The 23,520-nt window shown below is 48.3% G+C and overlaps 1 protein-coding gene and 1 long non-coding RNA gene across 4 annotated transcripts in view; one reads left to right on the plus strand and one right to left on the minus strand.

Annotated features, from left to right (window-relative positions):
• Window positions 1–672: 672 nt before the first annotated feature.
• PID1 (phosphotyrosine interaction domain containing 1) overlaps window positions 673–23,520 on the plus strand; it is a 281,479-nt gene continuing 258,631 nt past the window's right edge. Inside the window, exons 1-2 of one of the 3 annotated variants that reach the window (XM_008259278.5) lie at window positions 673–723; window positions 12,513–12,658. Coding sequence is in view for 1 of the 3 variants with exons in the window: in XM_008259277.5 (XP_008257499.1) it covers window positions 13,325–13,354 (30 nt within the window). In the remaining 2 variants the exon portion in view is untranslated. Of the gene's footprint in view, window positions 724–11,588; window positions 11,777–12,512; window positions 12,659–12,993; window positions 13,355–23,520 lie in introns of those variants that run through there. The other 2 variants (XM_070070105.2, XM_008259277.5) reach the window with 2 other exon arrangements.
• Window positions 7,827–10,788, minus strand: LOC127491680 (uncharacterized). The gene is made up of 4 exons (XR_007920539.3): window positions 10,701–10,788; window positions 9,059–9,235; window positions 8,644–8,712; window positions 7,827–7,953 (listed from the first exon to the last, which is right to left on the minus strand). It is a non-coding gene; the product is annotated as an uncharacterized LOC127491680 (long non-coding RNA).

Consider the following 23,520-nt stretch of genomic DNA (forward strand, 5'->3'; position numbering starts at 1 on the left):
TGCTAATTTTAAAATGTACATGGAGCAATTATAGTGAAAACAGGATATGAAGAGATAACTTATGAAAGAAGAAATACAGCTGCTTTAATAGCAGAAAAATATTCAATTTCATTTCTAAGTAAATTGAAAATGAATCTTGATGCGAATGGAATGAGAGAGGGAGCAGAAGATGGGAGGGTTGCAGGTGGGAGGGAAGTTATGGGGGGGAAGCCATTGTAATCCATAAACTGTACTTTGGAAATTTATATTTATTAAATAAAAGTTAAAAAATCAAAGTAAAACAATCAAACTTTTTAACATTACTAATACACTGTAGTGAAAATACCCAGTGCTGATATTCTACTTTTTGTTGAGTGTATATTTTCACAATCCTTTTTGGAGTCAATTTGGCAACTTTATGAAGAGTTATAAAAGTGTTCATATGTTTTGCATACTTTTCAGAGAGGATTTGCTAAGATTTACACACATTGGGAAACTGGGTGATGATTATTCCTGTCCTCTTGGCTGGATTTACGTCAGGTAGTTTCAGGAATTGCTTACGTGGGGAAGGCATTCTAGACAGTCAGTGAGGAGCTGGCTCAGGAACAGTCTGTGGTCAGAGCCAAACCACAGAAAGGGAGTGGACTCAGACAGTGATACAAGGAAGTCCCAGGCCAGGACCCAACCCAGGGCTGTGTGATGCAAGTCCCCGGAGCAGAGGGGCCTTCGGATCTACCACATTGGGTCAGTTTCCTTAACCAGGCCTTTTGTTTTTCTTTCTGATGGATCATATTTTTAATATGCTGTTGGGAGTGAGGGCTGTACAGAAATGGAATAAATGCAGTGCTAGATTTACCTAACTTGGTGGTTGTGTTTTGTATACACAAGAGGGTCTATAATTCATCAGCATGCTCTTTAGAAAATGACCAGCAAGATTAGAATATTGGCTTGTTAGCTATGTGAGTTTGTACAGCTTCAATTTCCTCTTCCATAGGCATAGAAACAAAGCCTGGGGTTGTTGGTAGGACTAATGAAATAATAAACATCAGGCATGCATAGTTCAATACCTGGCACCCTCTGACTCCTACTTGTCAAAAGATAGGTCTGCCAGAGACTCTGCAAGCCTGGTCCTCGCCTTTCTCTTTCGATGTAGCAGTTAATCTCTCAGATTAAATTAAATCTAGGACCAGATTGAATGAGCTCCCAGATCCCACCAGCTTTAGAAATTTGCATATGACACAATCCTATTATCCTAGTTGTGAGGGCTTTAATTATTGGAGCCAGACATTCCTACATATAAATCCCAGCTAGGTTTATTTCTCGCAATGTGATTTGGGGCATCTTATTTAGTTCCTGTGTGCCTCTGTTTCCTCATTTGTAAACTGGAGTTTGTAAGAGCTATCTCATAGATTTGTTGCAAGGATTCCAAGAGATGGTAGATACAAGGTGTATAACAACAGTGTTTCTGGTGAAAGTAAGGTTCAATAGAAGACGGCTATTATGATTCTAACATGGTGAAAATCATGCTCACAGGCCTTTGGGTATTCATAGGGACACTGGAAATACAGTAACCATTCTGCTCTTGAATGTTTTATTCATTGTCCACATAGACTATAACAGTTTGTGCTGGATATTCAAATACTTCATGGTAACCTGTCCTGCTAGTAGGTAGGTTCAGAATTCTGAATCGTCCCAATGTGCTTTGATGTTTGGTTCAGAAAATAAAGGTACTATTACTACAGCTCATTCACAGATCAGAGGGCTGGAGACAGGATAAGTGGATGTTGCACAGTCATGAGGATCAAGGGTGATAAATTCCTTTGGGAAATACTGCACAACAAATGGAAATGACTCACTAATGAAAGTGACTAGGTGGAATTCTGCTGACGTGTGGTCATGTCTTTGGAATTAGCCAGCTTTGGGGGAATTACTGGAACTGATACTGCCATCACTAGTGCTATAACAATGAGGCTCCTAAGAGCCAAGAATTCTTTATTTTACAGGATGCGATTTCTTGGTGTAACCTCTCATCTGCCTTACATCAATGTATTTAGGTATAAAGTAACTTTTAATCATACCCATTTTACCCTTTCCTACCCTTTTTCGCCCTTCTACGCCATCATTAATATTGGAGACCCTTTTCTAAAAATAGCTTTGAGTAATGGTGAAAAGATTTCAAGCAGTCATGGGTCTAAATGCACCCCATTAGTGTTATTGATGTGCCACATTATATGCTGCTAATGGGATCATTAGCCAAAGAATGGAATAATAAAATTTTAAAGCTAGACGAGACCTTAGAGGTAAACTAATCCAAATGGTTTATATTACACATGAGGACGATGAGACCAGGAGAAGTGAGTGACTTGCTTAAAGTCACTCAGTGAGTTACTGGCGGGGCTGGAATGGGTATCTACCCTGGACTCTACACATGTTGTTTACCTAGTGGTTGCTGGAAGTGCCAAATCTTCCTACATATCATGATGACATCACAAAGTGCTGATGATCTAGGGGGCACAGAATATTTATGAAATTTTGGAATTCATGAAAAATGTATGGTAGACAAAAAGTAACAGCTCTCTGGATTTTTTTTTTTTTTACAGGCAGAGTGGACAGTGAGAGGAGAGAGACAGGGAGAAAGGTCTTCCTTTGCTGTTGGTTTACCCTCCAGTGGCCACTGTGGCCGGCGCGCTGCGGCGGACGCACCGCGCCGATCCGATGGCAGGAGCCAGGTGCTTCTCCTGGTCTCCCATGCGGGTGCAGGACCCAAGTACTTGGGCCATCCTCCACTGCACTCCCTGGGCACAGCAGAGAGCTGGCCTGGAAGAGGGGCAACTGGAAAAGAATCCGGCGCCCCGACCGGGACTAGAACCCGGTGTGCCGGCGCCACTAGGCAGAGGATTAGCCTATTGAGCCGCGGCGCCAGCCGCTCTCTGGTTTACAGACCCCTGCCATGGTCAGTGAGCCTTTGAATGGTGTGAGGAGAGTCTCAAAATTGGGCAATGATGGATATCAGCCCTATAGCCTGATACTGAAGCACCAAGGACTAAAGCCACAGGCCATTGCCATTACATTCATGATTGGGCACAATGTTCTAGAAACTCATTTTTAGCTACATTGAAAAATTATACAGCAGAGAAGGGAAACTTAGAAAGTTGGCAGAATATAAGTAGCCCCAGAAAAGTAAGAGTGACTCTGCTGACTGCAGCAGTCCCAGCAGGCACATGGAGGGCTCCTAGCTTCCTGTGCTGTCCTGGGGAGGGGTGAGACCTACCCTAAAATATTCTAGATTTAAAAATCATAGAACAATGTGTTTACAGATGTGAGGGTGTTCCTGCCATTTCTGTTTCTGGTGAATATTTAGAATCAGAATTGAACCCAGGCCTGTCTGACTTGGGAGCCTGAACTCTTAATCTGCTACAAGTTGAGATAATTAGAGAAAAATCAGAGAACATAATTTAAAGAAGGTAGATTTCCTTGGATTGATTGTTTTCCCTTGACTCTAAAATGATTTTGGCTGTCTCCTCCTCTATCTTTGTCTCTATTCCCATGTCATTTTTTTTTTTTTAAATTTCACAGGTAGAGTTATAGACAGTGAGAGAGAGAGACAGAGAGAAAGGTCTTCCTTCTGTTGGGTCACTCCCCAAATGGCTGCTATGGCCGGTGCTGTGCCGATCCAAAGCCAGGAGCCAGGTGGTTCTTCCTGGTCTCCATGCGGGTGCAGGGGCCCAAGCACTTGGGCCATCCTCCACTGCCCTCCCAGGCCACAGCAGAGAGCTGGACTGGAAGAGGAACAACTGGGACTAGAACCTGGTGCCCATATGGGATGCTGGTGCCACAGGCGGAGGATCAACCAAGTGAGCTATGGTGCCGAGCTCCCATGTCATTTTTAAAAACCACATGTAGGAATGAAACCAGAGACAGAGCTAGATGGTCTCTGTGTGTATGTGTGTTGTGTTGGGAGTGGGAAGCAGAGAATCTTAGAGAGACAGGGACACACACACACACAAATGTGTGTGCGCGCACACACAAACCTTCCATTTGCTGGTCACTGTCCAAATGGCTCAACAGGCTTGGGATGGGCCAAGCTGAAGCCAGGAGCCTGGAGCTTCATCCAGGTCTTTCACATAGGTGGCAGGGGCCCAGGTGCTTGGGCCATCTTCAGCTGCTTTCCCAGGTGGCTTAGCAGGGAGCTAGATTGGAAGTGAAGCAGCTGGGACTTGAATTGGCACTGATATGCAAGTGATGGCTTTACCCACTATACCACAATGCCAGTCCCAGAGTGGTCCTTGTCAGCACTTGTTCAGAGTATGGGGGAAACATGTTAGAACATAGCTTTCATGACACTCCTAAGAATTTTGCATCATGACATCTTATGCACACACACACACACAGCTAAAACATTATTTCCTTTTATTGTGTGTGGCACACTGCTCTTCTACTCTTTTCTACTCTTCCCTTTTACATCCTATAAAGCAGTTCTGATCATGACTCACTAATCTGATTTTGCAACCTGTTAAAATGGATTGAAAACTCTGAATTAGGGGAAGTAGAGAAACCCGAGTGTCAGATGGTAGGAGGTGGTTAAACGGTGCTTCCTCATTCTGTGTGTGTGTCTTTTCTGAACAATGGGGTCATCGCAACCCCAAAAAGACTTCCCAGGAACTAGAACCAGGCTATCCTGATTCTCTCCCTCCTTCCTCCCTCTCTCTCTTCTTCCCTTCCTCCCCTCTTTCTCTTCCTTCTCTCCCTCCCTCCCTTCATTCTATCTATCTTTCTTTTTTTTTTTACATAGAATGTGAATATACTTTTAGTTATGAGAAATAGATACGGAAACATTTAATTAATGAATTATTTAAAAAGCGAGGGAAGGGGAAGAGAGAGGTTTCACATCCACTGGTTCACTTCCCTGGTTCGCAGCTGGGGCTGGGGCTGGGCCAGAGTGTGGCCAGGAGATGGGAACTCACTATAGGTCTCCCACATGGGAGACAGGTGAACCTTCAAGGCTGTCTCCCAGGGTTTGCATTAGCAGGAAGGTGAAACTGGGAATGGAGTTGGGACTCACACTCAGATATTCTGATATGGAATGGGCATCCTGATTGGTATCTTAACTGTTGTGCCAGGTATCTGCCTCAGAAACATGTGAAGTAAAGTCTTTTGAGATATAATTGACACAGGATTAAATGAATGTGTATTAAGTGTGTGGTTTGATGAGTTTTGACTCCTCACTGCACCATAATCAAGAAGTAGGCTACTTCTTTTTTTTTTTTTAAAGATTTATTTATTCAAAAGTCAGAGTTACACAGAGATAAGAGAGGCAGAGAGAGAGAAAGAGAGAGAGATCGGTCTTCCATCCGATGGTTCACTCCCCAATTGGCCACACGGCCAGAGCTGTCCTGATCCCAAGTCAGGAGCCAGGAGCTTCTTTTGGGTCTCCCACATGAGTGCAGGGGCCCAAGCACTTGGGCCATCTTCTACTGCTTTCCCAGGCCATAGCAGAGAGCTGGATCAAAAGTGGAGCAGCCAGGTCTCAAACTGGTGCCCATATGGGATGCCTGCACTTCAGACCAGGGTGTTAACTCGCTGCACCACAGTGCCGGCCCCGAAGTAGGCTACTTCTAACACCCCAGAAAACTCCCTTGCATCCAATTGTATTCAGTCACCACCCACCTTCTAGCTCCCACCTCCAATTCTAAGAAACATGCTAATTTTCTTCCCCTCCCCCTTACTACATGTCTGCAGATGAGTGTTGTGTTTTCTAGAATTTAATGATAATGGCACCATTTCACAGAATTACGGTCTTCTCTTAGTACTTCTTTTGCTCTGTAATGGTTTCGGGATCTACCCATGTTGCTGCGTGTGCTAACGACTTGGTCCCTTTTACTGCTGACAGCATTCTGCAGAAAGGACATACCGCAGCATGTTCAGCCATGCACCTGTGGGCTGTGATGAATCAAGCTGCTATGACTGCCTGAGTCTGTGTGTGGACATAGGTCTCACTTTTCTTGGGCAAATATCTCAGTAGAATCACGGGGTCCTGTGACAGCATATGTGGAACTATACAAGAAGCTGCCAACCCATTTTCTGAAATGATTTTGCCAATTTATAGACCAAGCACTGATGCTGGAGAGTCTCATGCAGTCCACTCTTTCTTGTCCTAGATTTTTAAGGCAGGCGCTTTGAGAATTAATTCTAGACATCTTTTCTAAGGACGGACTACAAATTCCTCTCAACATACTGCTTTTGCTGCATGTGATAGTTTTGATAGGCTGGTATTTCTTTTTTTTAATTTAAAAAAATTTTTTGACAGGCAGAGTTAGACAGTGAGAGAGAGAGAGACAGAGAGAAAGGTCTTTCTTTTCCATTGGTTCACCCCCCAAGTGGCTGCTATGGCCGGTGCATTGTGGCCAGCGTGCTGCGCCTATCAGAAGCCAGGAGCCAGGTGCTTCCTCCTGGTCTCCCAGGCGGGTGCAGGGCCCAAGGACCTGGACCATCCTCCACTGCACTCCTGGGATAGGCTGGTATTTCTAATAATTCAACGAAAATATTTAAAATTTCCTTTGTGATTTCTTCTTCGATCTCCCTGTTATTTGATATGTGCTGTCCAACTTCCAAACTTTTTGTGCATTTTCCAAGGTATCTCTCTGTTACTGATTTCTGAGTTCATTCTGTTGGTCAGAGAACATTTTCTGTAGAATTTCAATTCTTTTAAAGTTACTAAGTCTTACGTGAGGGAGCAGGAGATGATCTAGGTTGGCGAATGTTCATGCACAGTTAAAAAGACTGAGTGTCCTGCTTTTGCTGTGTGCAGGGTCACTGTAAACGTCAATTATGTTCAAATAGTTGTTTTGCAAAGCAGAATGTGATGCATGTGTCAGGACAGAAGCACATCTCCCAGGAAGGAGTGAGCACTTGTCTGAGTTCACAGGGTCAGAGAAGCTGGGGATTCAGGAGTTGCAAGGGCATTAACCTGTGTCCCCAGCCACAGCTGCAGGGTCTCACTCCTTCCCAGTAGGTCCTAAACTTGCTGCAGCACTTTCTGGAGCTCAGCTCTCTGTGTGACGAATCCCTGGGCCTGATCCTCAGCTTTCTCTCCCATTTAGCTGCAGGAGATGGAGGTCTGGGTACACACTGTGAAGGAGCACACTGGCTTTTGTGCCTCATCTTAATTACCAGCAGGAGTTCCTCATCTTTCTCCAGTGCAAGAGCCATCTGAGTCCATAATCCTCATAATAACTGTTTCCCCTAATCCCTCTTATGCCTGAGACTTTGCACCCATCAGCACATTCTCTTCCTTTTGCTTCCACTTTTCAGCTTGCTACTAGTGAAAGTTTAAACAATTACCCTGTATCAGTACTCTCCTTATTGTCATCGAGTGGGTGGTCGGGGGGAAAAATCCCCAGTGAATCTGTCAGCAACTGAGAGAAGCAGCTTCGTAGCAGAAGGGTTGAACTGTGAGGCAGCTGCACCCAAATGCTGGCTACCCCAAACAGGAGGCTCGAGAGCAGGGCTGGCTCTCTACAGCGAGGCCTCTGCACCCCTGGTCTTTGGAAATTGCCTGAATCAAGGGAGGGCGCATAACCTTGGACAAGTCAGCTTCCTTTGGTGTACGGCAACGCCAGAGAGGAATTAGGCTGTAGGGCACTGGTGCACACACACACACACACACACACACACCATCGTCCTGTACTCCTGGCTGCCGAAGCGGTGAGCTCACTGTCCCTGAAGAGGATCTGGATGGCCATTGCCAGCAATGATTTCCTACTCCATGACTCTACTGCTTACAATACGAGCAGTAAAAACAGAATACATAGCACACAGACATAGCTTTTGCAATACTCTACCTGCAGCTCCAGGTAGAGGTTGTTAAAAGTGAAGACTGTTTTCACCTTATTTCTCTCCCAATTCTCATCCATAAGGCCATGAACTTTATGCCATTCCCTGACGACTTCCATGTTGGAACAGTCCAGTGGATCTCTGAAGGAACGGCAAGGGGAAGTAGTCTGGTCAGCTGTGCAGGTTTCACACTGTACAGTTGTATATTGAGGTTTTGAGTTAGCAAAGGCCATTGGTGATTGGGAAGCATCTTTCTTAGCATAATGAATTTTTTCCCTAGGCAGCCTATTTTCTAAAAATTATGCCCAACACATTTCCTATAGGGTTAGGACAAGTAATTTTTGGCTTTGATATTAGTAGTGAGAAGAAAGAGAGAGGAAAAAAATAGAAGCAAAGAAAGATTGGATCTTGTGTGAACCCTGCTCAGATGGAGAAGTTTTGAGATAGGAAGATAACATAAAGTGTTCCTGGGAGCGTGTATTTGGGGTCACAGGGTCAGTCATTTGGTTCAGAATGTTGTAGAGGAAGAAGCCGGCCCCCAGAGAATAGCACCAGCACAGGACTACCCCCTCTCTGGGCAGATGTGGTGAACGCGGATCTAAACACCACTCTCCTGATCAACTCCCTGAGGCTCTAATTGAAACAGAGGCTGCATTGGCCTGTGCAAAGGAAGGGCAGAGTGATGTTTGTATTGATAGCACCCAGAAAGGTGAGAAGGGCTGGAGAGGAGCAGATCACTTCATGCTGACTGCAAATTGCACCAGACAAAAGTCACCTTGACCATTGCCTGGCTGGAGCCCAGGCCACCTCCCACCCTCCTGAGGGACTTACTAGAAAACGATAGAGGCAAGGCCCACACAATCTGATCAAAGGATTGAGGACTGAAGTGTGGTGAGGGAGCTGGAGAGAAGTAAAACAAAGAAGGGAAGTAAGTCTTAATGCTGGACTGTAGAGCTGCTTTTTAGTGTCATCCCAGATACATCAGTTGGTAGCAACCATTGAGGGATGTGAGGTTGCCTGGCTAAGGCTGGCATCACTAGTAATATGTTATCTCTCAGTTATCTAGCACATTTGACAAGTCACCCCAACACTTAAGGTTAAAGAGAACCACCACGTTACATGCTCACAATTCTAAGAATCAGAAATTTGGAGTGGTCTCTGCTAGGTGGTCCTTCTGCTAGCCACACCCATGTGGTGAATGTCCTTGGGTAGTTTGAGCTGCGTGTTCTGAGTTGAGCTCACTCACCTGTCTGTCCATGGTGCTGTTGGTTTGGCTTCCTTCTGTGTGGTTCTCGGCATTGTGGGATGATCTCAGGTGCCAACAGGATGAGGGCAGAAGCTCTACAGCATCCTAACTGCTTCATGGCAGTGGCCAAGTAAGCGCAAGCCCAGCACAGGGACAAGGAGCATGGACAGACTCCATCTAATGAGGGGAGAAGCAGTCCAGGCTCAGTGCAAAGGAGTACAACTTCTTGGAAGGAAGGGAGAGGGAAGGCTTGTGGCGTGTTTGAAAATAATCTCACATGTCTAAGGCTGGCAAGGGCATGAGGACCTCATGGGTGGCAGAGTCACGGCATGAATATTAGCTAGGCCTGCACACTCTGCATGAATATTAGCTAGGCCTGCACTATTTAGCTTTAAGCAAGTTTACAGACAAACGGTGAAGGTTTCCTTTGGAGGGAGAAACGGAATCATCTTAATATCCCTGTTAAATACCTGTCACTACGTGGGCACAGAAGTTCCATCATTCCAGGGAGGCTTGAATTATTTAATGAATTTGCAGACTTCTCCATGCTGCTTGTTGACAGCTGGGTTGGCGATTTTGAAACAAGGCCCGTGACGCCATCAAAAGGACTTTCTCGGGCTCACTCTGCTAACATAATCATCCCAGGTTTCGCTGGCTGTCTGCTGACATTAGAATTGTCACTGGGCTACATTATGGATTATGGTTTTTCTCTGAAAAACTACATCAGATCACCTAAGTCTACAAATATTTCCAGTGGAAATGACTTAACCACAGGAAGCATGGGCCACTGTGTGCTAACTCAATCATTGCAATAATAGAAAGGGGCAGGAACATGATGGGGATGGTTTCCACACATGCCCCATGTGCCAGGCAGGCTGCACATGCTAACTCACTCACTGCTCCTGACAATCCTGCTAGGGAATGCCATCACCCTGCTTACTGCTGGAAACCCAAGGTTCCGGGTCGGCACGGCAAATGACCGAGGAAGAGCTGTCGCCTACATACACAGTTTGAAGATTAGGATTCCAGTGGAGTCTCTCCATTGTCCTGACTCCTCTACAATATTTGTTGTGATGGATACATATTTTGCACACGTGTTCAAGTTATGCACACTTTATCTTACTTTTACAGATTCATTATAAGCACTTTCCCATCGGTAATATAACTCTACAATTATAGTGGCTGCATATTTTAATATTTCTTTGATGTGTTGGATGACAATTTACTTCACTATTATCCTGACTTGGGTATTTAGGTTGCTTATGGTTGTGTTCAGAACCCCGAGCTAGATTAATCTGGCTCATTAACATTTCTAGTGATGGCTGTAAATATTTTTCTGGACCAAATGTGTTTGCAACTCACCTGGGCCTTGTCAGTCATTCTCCCTCCCTCCCCCCTCCTCCCTTCCTTCTTTCTTTCCCTCTGCCCTTTCTTTTATCATTTTCCCTGAAATGGTAATTTTTTTAAAACAAGATGAGACCCGCTTAGGTAATTGTAGGAGGCTAAGTACGTGAAACTAGACACGTACTCAAGTGCCTCATATTTGCGTTCATTGCCTCAAAACACTCTTGCTTCTTTTCAAGGACAGTTCCTTGCTCAGAGCAAACCTGTTTACACTATAAACCAGCACGTTCAGGCTCACCAGGAAGGAGGAGCTGGGAGAGTTTAGCACGCAGGTCCCATCTCTCGCCAGTAGATGTCTCTGTTTCATTCACCCTCAGTGGCAGCTTCTTCCTGAATGGGAAGACTCTGGAGCAAAATCGAGGGGTGGGAGGTTATCCTGTCATCTCACCTCTCACCAGCCTTGCCCTGTCTCTCCCTCCCTCCTCTCACCTCGTTTCCTGGTTGGCGGCATAGAGGTAATTAAACAGCAGTGCCGCTTGAGTTTAAGTACATCCTCTCGCTGACCAAATCTGCCTACGAAGTGGGAATGGTAGCTAAGACGAATCTCTGTGGAGCCGAAACACTTTTTAAATAGCATCACGCTCCCAACTAAAAGCCATATTACTGAGTCATAACAATTAATTCCACGTGGAGGTGAAAAGCCAGGACTTAATGCTCTCATGCAATCTGAATCGAGGTCGCTTTCTCGTACCACTGTTATTTCAAACCAGATCACTGTTCCACCGGAGCATCTGCAAGTAAGACTGATTTCAAAGCTTACGTCTGAAGACAGCCTTGGCGACGGAATGTTCCTGTTTTAGCTTCCCGAGAGGTTTAATATGCACATTTGGATTCTCTCTGTATCCTGGGATCTGGGAACAGAGAACTGGAGTGTGTGTAGGGGGTGCTTGGAGAGAGTCTTATTTTCATCAGGAATTTTCTAGGTGTGGGAGGTGTGCAGGATGAGTTATTGGAAAAGGAAAAATGTCATCTCAAAATGGAAACCACACCACCAGGCATCCGAGGAGCAATCCGCACGCAGGGTTGGCTCAACAGCCCCTGGCGAGAAGGGATTCATCCATAGGGCCAGAGCGGGAGCTGAGAAGGCCTGTGTGGCTCTCAGGCAGGGGTGGGAGGTCCTGCGGATGATTCGAGAGACCCAGACCAGCCCTTCAGAGGCAGCTCCGCGGCTGTGCCAGCAGCTAGCTCCCAGGGACATCGAGGGATCCGGGCTTGCCTGGGCAGGCGGCACCTGCCAGGCAGCTGCGTGGTCCAGAAGAGGATTCCCCCGAGCCTTGGCTGATGGAGGCTTGTGTCCCTAGGAGAGGTGCTCAGGTGATCTTGGGGGACTGAGGGCTGGGTCTGGGAGCACTCTGACATCTGCAGATCAGTGTACCCTTGTGGGATGAGGGGAATGGCAGATCCCCCAGGCGGAGGATGTCTGTCTTGACAAGGCACCAGCGACTCAGGACCCAGCCCTGTTGCTCTCTGCATTTTGCCTTTCAGGTGCCTGAGACAGATGGGCACTGTGCTCTTTCTGCCCCTCGCTGTTCCTCCTCCGTGTTCACCCACACCTTTCATTCTCTCTCCACACAAGCTTAGCAAGTGGTCCTGCCAAGACCTCTGGCCCCCAGCCCTAGAGGGTGGCTCTCACACACTGCACTGCGCCCTCAGCACTGTTAGAGGTGCAGGGCAAAGAACCCTTGCCCAGAAGGTATCTGTGTGTGCACCCTATAAGTCCCTACACTCCACTGACCCCCACGTGGATCGTTTGTACCCATGGGGATGGGAAGCACAGGACCTGTTGGGGAAGGGTCTACTTTCTCAGCCCAGCATCAGCCCCGGAGCCCCCAGGCCTAGGGTCTTCTAGTGGCTTCCTGTTGGGTTCTGAGATTCCACTGAGCATCTGCAGATCTCGGGCTGCAGAGTCCTCGCCGGGGATCTCGTGGCCAGGTCACCCTCAGCGCCCATCCTCTGGGTCTTGCTTCAGGCATTCGCCAGGGACCGCCCCCCGGGGGTTCGCCTCTCCCCTTCCCCACCCATCAGCCCAGTTCTATCTTCTTCCCAACAGGGATCCCCGCCTGCTAGGCACCTGCTGGGCCCTGCCTGTCTCCCCAGACCACCAGACATCCGTTCCGGAGAGGAGCGCGTGCTGGGCCTTCGGTTCTCAGAGCCCAGTACAAGGCCTGGGCATTAACAGCTGCTCAGTTAACTCAGGTGGGTGGAAAGACTTCATGGCCTTTGCAGCCAGGGGCAAAATACAGCGCAGGCGCTTCGGGATCCCTGCGGACTGGAAGCCTGGGCGCCCTGGAGGCTACGGCTTTCTCTCTTGGGTCTCCAAGCGCTTCCCTGGTGGCCTGGTGCCCTCTCCCAGACCCCGGCCCAATGGGGTGAACAGCGACCGCACTCCCAGACCCCCGACTCTGTCCTCGCCGGAGGTGGGGGCCGCCGTGGCTGCGCTCCCCCTGCCCCCAGTGGCCCCTGGGCGCCGGCTCCCGGGCGAGCGCCCTCTCCGGGCATGCTCAGAGCGCGCAGGTCCGGGAGGCGGCGGCGGCGGCGGCGGGGGAGGAGGGAGCGGCCGCCGCCGCCGCCGCCACCGCCGTGCGCTCGCGGGCCCGGGCGGAGCTGCGCAGTCCTCTCGCAGCTGCGCCAGGACAGCCGGCGCGCGGCCGTGCCCACGAGTTGCGGGCGGTACAGCGCCGCGTCTTCGGTGCTCGCAGCCCTCTGCGCCCACCCGGCGGCGGCCGGCGCCAGGACACAAGTCCCGCGGACCCCGACCCCCAGATGTAAAGCGGCCGCGCGGCCCCCGGCTTCCCCCACGGTGCGATCGATCGGCAGAGTCTTGCGCGCGGCTCCCCTTGCCAAACCCCGCGCGGCTGGAAGATGTGGCAGCCGGCCACGGAGCGCCTGCAGGTAAGGGGCTCCGGGGAGCCGGGGCCAGCCTGGAGGAGGAGGGGTTGGGCCGGAGGAACAGAGGGTATTTTTCCAAAAGCATCGAAGCACACGCGTCGGTGGCAACGTGATGCTGCCACTTCGCCCGGAGCCCGGCGCCCGGCGGGCCCCGGGCTGATGAAACTGACCAACGCACGGCTGGGGCTGCAAGTTTGGCTCGGCGGTGCTTGCGTGCGTGTGGGTCTCTGTAGCGTGCGGCGTTCTGACCGGCAATTTTAGGTTGCCTGGTACTGACAGCGCTTTACCCCTCTGGGGCTTAGGGCTTTTGACTCCAGATTTCTCTGTCTCTCTCTTTTTGTCTCCAGGAAAGACAGAAAAATGATTTGTGGAAGCAGCCGTTTGCCAATATAATTTGGAAACACCAAGCTTGGTTTGGCTTGGTCGTGGTATGCTACTTAGTTGATTTTCTCCCTCTTCAGTGGCGCTCTCTTGTCCTCTGGCCCGAACCCCTCAGCTCCTCCGGATACTTGAAATCTGAAGTTCCCTACAGCCAGCCCTGGTTATCTAGGTGTCTGGTCAGTCCCTCAGAAGTTTTTCACTGCGTGTCCAGAGATGCCAGACTGCCTGCCATCAGGATTCGGAAGGAGGGCACTGGGGAAGGGGTCATGGTCAGAAAGAGGGGGCGTTTTCCAAGAGGCACTCAATTTGTGACTCCCAGGGCCCAGAGATCTCCCTGGCTTGCGAGGTTCCACGACTGCTTTTTGCTAAGAAGTTGTCTCAACAGGGCAGCAGCTCCCCTGCCAGCCCAAATCCACCGTATCCTGCAGTCCAACTTTTGGCAGGCTTCAGAACCACATTGTTTCGTAGTAAACTTTGAAGAAGTATTTGAGTGGTGAAATGCGCCCTGTTGGAAGCCTGGGCTGAGTCTGAGGACAGCACAGCCAGGCCAGGAGCTCTGGATAGCTGGGAGGTTTCTCTAGGCATATTCAGACCCTCCTGAAAGGACAGTCTCTAGACCCTATGCTCAGGGTGCCCACACGGAGGATTAACCTGCAGAGGGCATTGCATTTAGCAGAGACAGATGCCCCTTAGCTCTTGGCCAGGTGTCCTCAGCCACAGTTTGTTGGGAGGTGTATTCACTGTAGCAGAACCCGAGACATTGGCCCAATCCCCTGGGGTCTCAAAAAGAAAACTGGCCTTCCGGACTGGGAGGTGAGTGGCCAGCCTCTCTCAGCCCCTCCCAGTCTCATGGAGAGAATGATTGGCAGAAGGTGATGTGGAGGTGTTTGGGCAGTGGCTCGAGGAGCCAGTAGCTCACTTCTTCAGTTCAAGGCACACATTTTGCACTAAAGGAAGAGAAGGAACTAAGGGAGTGGCAGGTCCCGTGTAAGCATAGAGAGCAGGTATTGGAAGTTCTCAGAGAACTACTGCCAAGGTTCCTAAGGTGGCTTTTCTGGCTGGATGAGCTGTACCTCTGGAGAGAGTGCAGGTTTTTTTGCCTGTTGGAGCTGTTCCTGCTGGCCTGTTTCACCTGGGAAATCCTGTCCACTCTGGTGCACGTGACCCTTGGCAGAGGAGAGTGCTGGTCCTGTTGCCCATGAGCACGGTTCCTTGCTGGAACCGTCTGCCCACCCTGCTGTGAAATATGCCCAAGTGCTTCTTTGGCACGAGTCTTGTTGCTTACAGTTTGTGCTTGCAACGTGTTGATTTTATTTCAAGGTGTCCTGTGGAGAGAGCTTGGGTTCCAGGCTTTCAGAAGCTCAGGTAAACAGGGCTTATGACCAAGCCGAAGTCACTGTTGGGAGGTCCTTATCAATACAAGGTGCAACCTCATGCTCTCTGATATTAAATTAGCTGGTGAACCCAGTTCTCAAGGGATATCTCAAGCCTGGAGATGATGAAAGTGAGCCAAATTGGGAAAAAATCTTTATATTCATGGCTTCTTCCCAAATAGCGGCCCAAACAGGCAATTTGTATGCTTTTTTCTTTCTGCTTCTGGAGGAGGGAGCTGTTGAGAGTGAGGTGGTGGGTGAGCTGCTTGTAATAATATTTTATTTACATTCCTTGTGGTTATCTTTGTCACGTCTCTCTTTGCTGTCTGGGATTATTTTTTCCTTCCCCTTTTTGCCCTCGAGGCACCATCATATAGAAACATTCATTTCCGATTCTTCAGTGAGTGGATGCTTTCCCATGTTCAGATTCTGTGGCCATGACAACAGCAGTGGAAATGATGGGATGGGGAAGTTGGTGATGAGGCCCACTCTTGAACCATGTGGAAGCCCCACCCTGCTTTCATTCACCTTCGTTTTATAAAGATTTTTTTAAAGATTTATTTATTTGAAAGAGAGTTACAGAGAGGCAAAGGCAGAGAGAGAGAGAGGGAGAGAGAGGTCTTCCATCAGCTGGTTCACTCCCCAGATGGCTGCAACATTCAGAGCTGTGCTGATCTGAAGCCAGGAGCCAGGAGCTTCTTCCTGGTCTCCCAGGTGGGGTCCGGACTTGGGCCATCTTCTACTGCTTTCCCAGGCCATAGCAGAGAGCGGGATCAGAAGTGGAGCAGCCGGAACTAGAACTGGCACCCGTATGGGATGCTGGCACTGCAGGCAGCGGCTTTACCTGCTATGCCACAGTGCCCGCCCCAACAATCATTCCTTTTTAATACAAACATTTTCATGGAGAAGACTTGGAGTGAAGGCAGTGCATCCAGAGCTTCCTGAAAGGACGAGGACGTCAGCTCATGACTACCCAAGCACAAGGACCTGGAAACAAAAGAGGCAAGGAAGGCGATAACGATGTCCTTTCTTGGTGGAGTTTATGAGCTCCGATTAGATGAGGCCCGCCGACCGAACGCCAGGGTCTGCCCTGGGAGCCTGTAAACTTTGCTGAGACCCCACCATTGGATGAGTGAATTCTCAGTGCAGAAACAGCTCCCGTGCTCAGGAGATGGCATCTTTGATCAGCTATGAGTTTCATTATCATACCCACTTTTTTTGCCAAATTAAAAAAAAAAAAGTGGTGCTGATCTTTGCTAATTTGAGGTTTAGCCATTTGACCTAAATCCAGTACAGGCAAAGAGACCTGTTGGCCCTGAGCGGGGCTGAGCTGGGTAATTTCTCATTCAGTCACAGAACCGCAGCAAGTTCATTTGCTCCCTTGAATGTTAAAACTTCTGTTGCATCCCACTGGAGCCCTCGCTGGGAGCTGCTGCCATGAAACATATAATAGGATCAAAAGGGATATGAAGACTTATGTTACCTCCCCAACTTTTCAAAGATGAATAAATATGAATTCTTCTCTTTTCACCTTCTCTTCTGCGCAGTGGATTTTCCCCCCCTTGGAGGGCCTCCGGAGAGTTGTAGATTTTAAAAGAAGTAGATTTGAGACAGGCTCTTTTTTGAAGAGTGAAAGGGACTTTTCAGCAGAACAAGGCTAAGCATTGCTTTTTCAAACTAGAGGTGAGATTACTTCTGATATTTGAAATTTTGCACAAGTTTCCGGATTGAGTTAACTGTTGAGCTGGAGGGGGGGATCCCTCCAAAGTGCGAGTCCTCTGCAACAGCGTGGACTGATATAGCCGTGAGGGGAAACGTGTGTTCCCCCAGAGTGAAGATGCATTTTCTGGAGGCCAGAGGGATGTGAATCAACACTGAGTTGGCAACAAAGGAGACCAGTGCATCTTTGTGGCGGTGCTGTTGTTAGAAGGACAGAGTAGAATGTGATGGTAAGAACGTGCGGGAGGCAAGTCCTAGCAAGTTCTAAATGTGAGGTCTGTGGAACTGGCTTCACGTGAGTCTGACTGTGGAGCCTCCAGTTTAATCATTTGCCTGTCTTCTCAGAGGTTATAATTTCCCTGTGGCAGATCCAGGAAATCTAGAATGCTTTATCCACAGAGCTGGAATTTGGTTTCTCAGCCTGAGCTGTGTGTCTCCCCCACCCCTCCGCTGTCTTGTTCCACTCCTGTTTTGGGTGGAGAGCTGCGCACTAGCACTTCCCAAAGAGGCTGAAACTGGAAGGGGGAACAGAAATCTTGAAGACAGTTTGTAAACTTTTAGCTGATAACGAGGTTGACATTCCTCACTGAAACATTTGGGGGCTTTAGGAGGGAAGACTCCTTTTTCCCCGAGGATTACCTGGTCCTTGCTCTTGCTTGTTCCCTGCACTATCTTCTCATGATTTGCAGTGTGGATTGTTCTAGACTTGTTTGTCTGTTAGGGTACTTCACTCTTCCCCTGAGCTGTGACTGAAGAGCCGTCTAAGGCCTCAGTGGGAGCCCACTCAACCTGGCTCATCTGGCAGGGAGAGGATGACGGCAAGTCTAGCAGCATTCTAGGCAGGCTGGATTGACAAGAAGAACCTAGAACAAGAACCGGATGTTAACCAGAGCCAATGCCCTGTGTGTGGCACTGTGTCCCAGGGACTTTTTATTTTCTATCTCATTTATCTCCCATAACCTCTTTTATCCCCAATTTAGAGGTAAAGAAAATGAATGCCAGAGACTAGGAACGACTTGGCCATGAGCTGCAATTTGACCAAACTTGACTTCATAATCACTTCGCTGCAGTGCAGAAGGCTGAGACAATGCGTCCTGCTCCACACCCCTTGGTGGTATTGTTACTGATAATAGAAATAGATCAATGGCTGTCTTGTGGTTCTGAGAGGCTCCTATCATGTTTTTTTGTTGGAGCCATGTGGTTGCCTGTGTTGACCAAGGGCTCCTCTGTTTGGGTGGCCCAAATATTTGGGAAACACAAGCTGTTGTGTCATCTTTAAACTAGAATTCCCATGTGTTGTTTAAGACTCTTTTCAACCAGAACCCATGCCATTGATGTCCAAATTGGGGTGCTTGCAAGCTGGTGATCAAGCTTGAGTCTGTAGGCCGTCATTCCGAGTGTAGATACACATGGGAGAAGGGAGGGCGGTGGTGGGAGAGTTCCAGGGTAGTTGCTTGGGAATAAGCAACGGCTCCTCTGCCTGAGGCATACATTTCTCACTAAGTGTAGTCTAGATTTTGCTGTTTATTTCATCCCTTGTGGTTGAGTAGGCACAAAACATTAAAGTTTATTCGTACATAAAGGCAACTTGGATTTATCATTCATTTGAGGTCTTAATCTTACATCATTGGGTCTTTCTTCCAGTTTGTCAGCAAAATCTCTACCAAGAGGTTTGCAGAATGCAATCCTTGGGAAAAACCCTCTGCCCCTTGGTTACCCATTGCTTAATGGCTGTCTCGTGTTGACATGTACTGGGTTATCTTCCAGTGTTGGGCAACTTCTGCATTTTGTTTGATGTTCCAGATTAGCTCTCTCCCTGCTTCCCTCACATTGCCTCCACTCTGCCTTGCAAATTGTCCCTGGAGGAGATTCTGGAAGAGTCCGCCTTCCAGCCCGTAGACTATAGGAGATCAAGCTGCCTTCTGCAGGAGTATTTTACTGCGTGAACAGTAGCAGCCCAGGGACTCGTTAGTGGTCAGCAAATAAAAGTAGTCCAGGAACATTCAATGACTGCAGTGTGCTTCTCTCATCCCCCCCGGGCACACATCTAAATGGGGGCTTTATGTAAGTGGAGCCAGGAGAAATAATTGAGATGCTTGTCCAGAGACCTCCTTAAAGTCTCGTGGAATTAGTCTGCTATCACTTTACATGAACTTAAGACAATGTTTTGCTCCAGTTTAGCTGTTAATCAGTGATAAAGCTTCAGAGTATTTACCAAGTCTGTCCTCTTGGCCCAAGAACTGGGACAGGAAGGTGTCAGAGAAGAGATGCAGACCTGCCGTGCGCATTTAGCATATTTCAGTGCTCAGCAAGCGCCTCTACTGAATACTGATGCTGGCTGGGTCCCTCATCTTGTTGACATCTTCCTTCCCTTGCCTGGTGGCCCAGGAGTCCTTTGCCATCTTATGTTTCCACTGAAATCTTGGATAATGAAAGTTCTAGGAATGGCCTTATGAGCCAGGTCGTTTCCTGAATCAGGAATCATTAGGGCAAAAACAGCTCAAAAAAGAAGCACATTTATCTATTTTAAAATAATTTTGATTCTGTTGTTTACTAGTGATGATTCAGTCCATGTTCAGAATTTCTCTGAGCTTTGCCTTATCCATCTATAGAATGAAGAGATCTACTTTGCAGAAAGTTTAGTATGCAGTAGGTGCTCAGTACATAGGAATACTTCTCCGTAATGTTTCAAGGTTGGTTACTTTAGAAACACAGTTTTGCATTTGTGTACAAGCTCCTAGCTTCTCTCCCATCACCCATCAACATTTACCTACACGCTTGCTAGATCCCAAACATTATGCCAAGTACTGGTGGGTGGCAGAGGGACTGCCCAAGAAGAGGGATTTAGTTGTCAATTCAGAGGACTCCCACTTCTGTTCGTAGTTGGGCTTATTATATTTATATTTGCTGATGCCGTCAAACTTTCGTGGTTTCTGTTCACAAAGAAGAAGATCCCTGGCTAGTTGGCTTTGCAAGATGGGGCCAGGGTGCTCATTACCGGCTCAGTCTGTGCTTGTCTCCTCACGTAGGGAAGCTCCATTTACTTGTGATCCATAGGAAGGTGTGATCCACTGATGCAATTGCCCTCACGATTGGGGGTGGATAGGATGGAGGGTCTGTGTTCAGTTTTATTAATATAAATTAAGAAGCACCTATGATGATGAGTGTAGGGGTAGGGGGTGAGCTGGGCAAAGGCGATAGTCTCAAGGTCAGGATGGAGCATTCGGAGAGGATGTGCTGGTCAGGGTCCCAGAGACAATGTTCCCTTGCACTCCAGTGCTTCTGCCTGGTGACTGTCATTCACCAGGGGTTCTAGTGGTGACTTTCTAGGTACAGCAAAATCTTACTACACTTTGTTGTAGGCTTGAGCTTATGGTACTAGGGGTGGTATTCATAATAATAATCGTGACAGCAGCCAGCTTTTACTTAGCACCTACTGTCTTCTTGGCCCTGATTCATAGTCCCAAGAATCCTCCCAGGCAGAGCTCGGGGTCTCAGTATTATGGTTGTGATATGGATGCCCAGAGAATACAGGTAACTTACTACCCATCAGCCCTCTGACTTTTTCTCTTACTGACAAGGCTGTCACTTGATCAGCAAGCAGATGGCTATGTCCTAGTCCAGGGATGGTGGTCTAGCCTAGTCTTGACAGCTTTCTGCACTTGGTCTAAGGGTTGTCAAAGTCCAGTTTTTAGCCTTTGGGATATAAGCGATATCTACTTGGAGTGGCTTACCTTCATGAACACAAATAAAGCGTTTTGGGGAAGCTTTTTTCTCCTTCTCTCTCTTCTTTCTGCCTTGAGCATAGATGTGATGTCTGGTATTGCAGTAGCCATATTGTGCTTCTGAAACAATAACCATGAAGTTAAAAATGAATCTGCTAAAAGAGGCTGGAGTGACAAGATGGAAAGATCTTAGACCACTACGTGGTGATTTAATTTACCATAAAGTTATATGAGAAAAATATCACCCCATTATGTTAGCTGAGAATTTATTACTTGATTATCTGGAATTCTTGACACAACTACTAAAGGACCAAAATTCAGATTTAAATACCAGTATGTTGTTATTGTAGGTTGCATTGTGTCCCCTCTGAAAGTTGTGTTCAACTCTTAGCTGCTGGGTACCCTTGAAAGTGACTTCGTTTGTCAACAGAGTTTGTGCCAATGCAATCAAGTTATGATGAGGTCATATTGGATTAGGGTGAGCCCTATAGCCAATGATTGGGGTCTGCATAAGGAAAGATTTGAAGTCACAGAGGAGGCCCTGAGTAGAAGGCCATGGGACGAGGGAGGCGGAGAATGGACCAATGCCACTCCAAGCCAAGGGGCGCCGTGTGTTGCTGGCAACCACAAGAAGCTGGGAGAACTGATTATGTGTTCCTCCCAAGGATTTTGGATGGAGGGTGGCCCTGCTGACAGCTCGATTGTGGACTTCCAACCTCCCACCTGCGAGAGAAGGACTTCTGTGATTCAGAGCAACCTGGTTGGTTACACCATCCTCAGAAACCATGCTGTCTTTGGACTATGTTTGCTTCTTTTGTGTCATATTGGCAGCCCTGATTTTCATATGCTGGGGCAAAATGAGTGTTTCTGTGTAGAATTCCTATCTTAGACTGCATGTGAATTTATGTCCAGTGGATTTGTGATCCTTGAAGACAGGTGGAAGAAAGCCCAAACTATTGCTTTCTCCTTCATCTCCCTCTGGTCAACATCCTAGGCAAGGGTGGCCAATCCTGAGCCTGAACCTGCAGTGTTGCTCCAGGGAGGACCTCGGGAATTTGAGATGTTTCCAGACTGAAGAGAGGCAACCCTGGTGATTCATCTCCTGGGCTGGGGTATAGAAGATAGTGGCTTTAAGATGTACCTCAGAGCAACTTTTCCAGGTAGGCCAAGAATAAGAGGATCAGGATTTTAGATTTTGTCCAGAATCCCTGCCCAGTTTCTGGGTAGCAGGCCTCTGGGATTTGCCTCTTTCCAATGAGAAAAATGTGTAGATTGATAAAAGTGAGTATTTCACATTGACCTTCAGGATAACTGCCTTGCATATCTGGTCCATCATTTATGTTAGGCTTAATATTTTATTTATTTTTGTTTTTCACTTGGTACCTGTATAGATCATTGTTGCAACAGACATTTTCTGGGTCAGTGTTATGGCTTAGCACGTTAAGCTGCCTCCTATGATGCTAGCATTTCATATGGTGCCAGTTCATGTCCCGGCTGCTCTACTTCTGATCCAGCTCTCTGCTGTGGCCCGGGAAGGCAGTGGAGGATGGCCCAAGTCCTTGGGCCCTGCACCCGCATGGGAGACCAGGAGAAGCACCTGGCTCCTGGCTTCGGATCAGCGCGGTGCACTGGCCGCAGCACACCAGCCATGGCGGCCATTGGAGGGTGAACCAACGGCAAAGGAAGACCTTTCTCTCTGTCTCTCTCTCTCACTGTCCACTCTGCCTGTCAAAAAAAAAAAAAAAAGACAAAAAGAAAAATGTCACTGGGGGTCTTGCATGACGCCTGCTTTCCTCTGCAAGCCTGGCTTTGCGGTGCAGTAGCCAGGATGGGCGCAGAAGATGCTGATCCTTGTGAGACGAGGGAAGGAGTTGGTGTTACTGCATAGCTGCTCTTTTGGTTTCTGTTCTTAGAATGGAGGGCCAGTTTTGCATGTTGCTTTGCTCTTCAGTCTCGTCTTCACAAGGGAGTGCTGCCTTTGTTCCTGGAAGGGGCAGGGTGGGGGTGGGGTTCCCAGGAGGCAGCGGCTCCTTCAGCATCACCCTACCACAAGGCTGGATGCAGCCTGACCCTTGCTTCAGGCCTCTGTAATTGCAAGGCTAAGGATGCACCCACGGATGCTTCAGTGCCTTCCCCTCAGCTCGTCAGGGGTGAGTGGCATCACCAGGTGCCAGCCCCTATCGTGTCATCAGGGGTGAGTGGCATCACCGGGTGCCAGCCCCTATCGTGTCGTCAGGGGTGAGTGGCATCACCGGTGCCAGCCCCTATCGTGTCGTCAGGGGTGAGTGGCATCACCGGGTGCCAGCCCCTATCGTGTGGGGGGTGAGTGGCATCACCGGTGCCAGCCCCTGTCGTGTTGTCAGGGGTGAGTGATGCTGTTTACTTTCCAAGTCTTCTGAAGTTGTTCCTCAGGAACTGAGCTGGGGCTGTGAGAGCTGCTATTTTGCTTTTGGACTTAAATTCTGTTTTTTTTTTTTTTTTAATTGTTTATTATTTGAAAGGTAGAGTTACAGAGGGGCAGAGGCAGGGAGAGAGAAAGAGAGAGCACTTCCATCTACGGGTTCACGCCCCAAATGGCTGCAACAGCCAGACCTGGACCAGACCAAAGCCGGGAGCCAACTCCCAGTCTCCCATGTGGGAACAGGGACCTGAGGACTTGGGCCATCTTCTGCTGTTTTTCCAGGCATGTTAACAGGGAGCTGGATCAAAAGTGGAGCAGCCAGAACTTGATCCAGCACCCTTATGGGATGCTGGCATTGAAGGTGGCGGCTTTACCCTCTCTGCCCCTGGCACTGGGCACTGGCACTACACTGGTAGTGTAGTGTATTAGTTCTCTAGGGCTGTGTGATTGGTGGCATAAGACATGACACTTAAGATTTCATGATTGGGGAGGCCACAATTCTGAACTCCAGGTGTTGGTGGGGTAGCTTCTTTCTGAGAACTGTGGGGGAGAATCAGTTCTTTGGCTGTG

Source organism: Oryctolagus cuniculus, chromosome 3 (assembly GCF_051225735.1).
Source record: "Oryctolagus cuniculus isolate XC-2025 breed Fujian yellow rabbit chromosome 3, ASM5122573v1, whole genome shotgun sequence".
NCBI lineage: Eukaryota > Metazoa > Chordata > Mammalia > Lagomorpha > Leporidae > Oryctolagus > Oryctolagus cuniculus.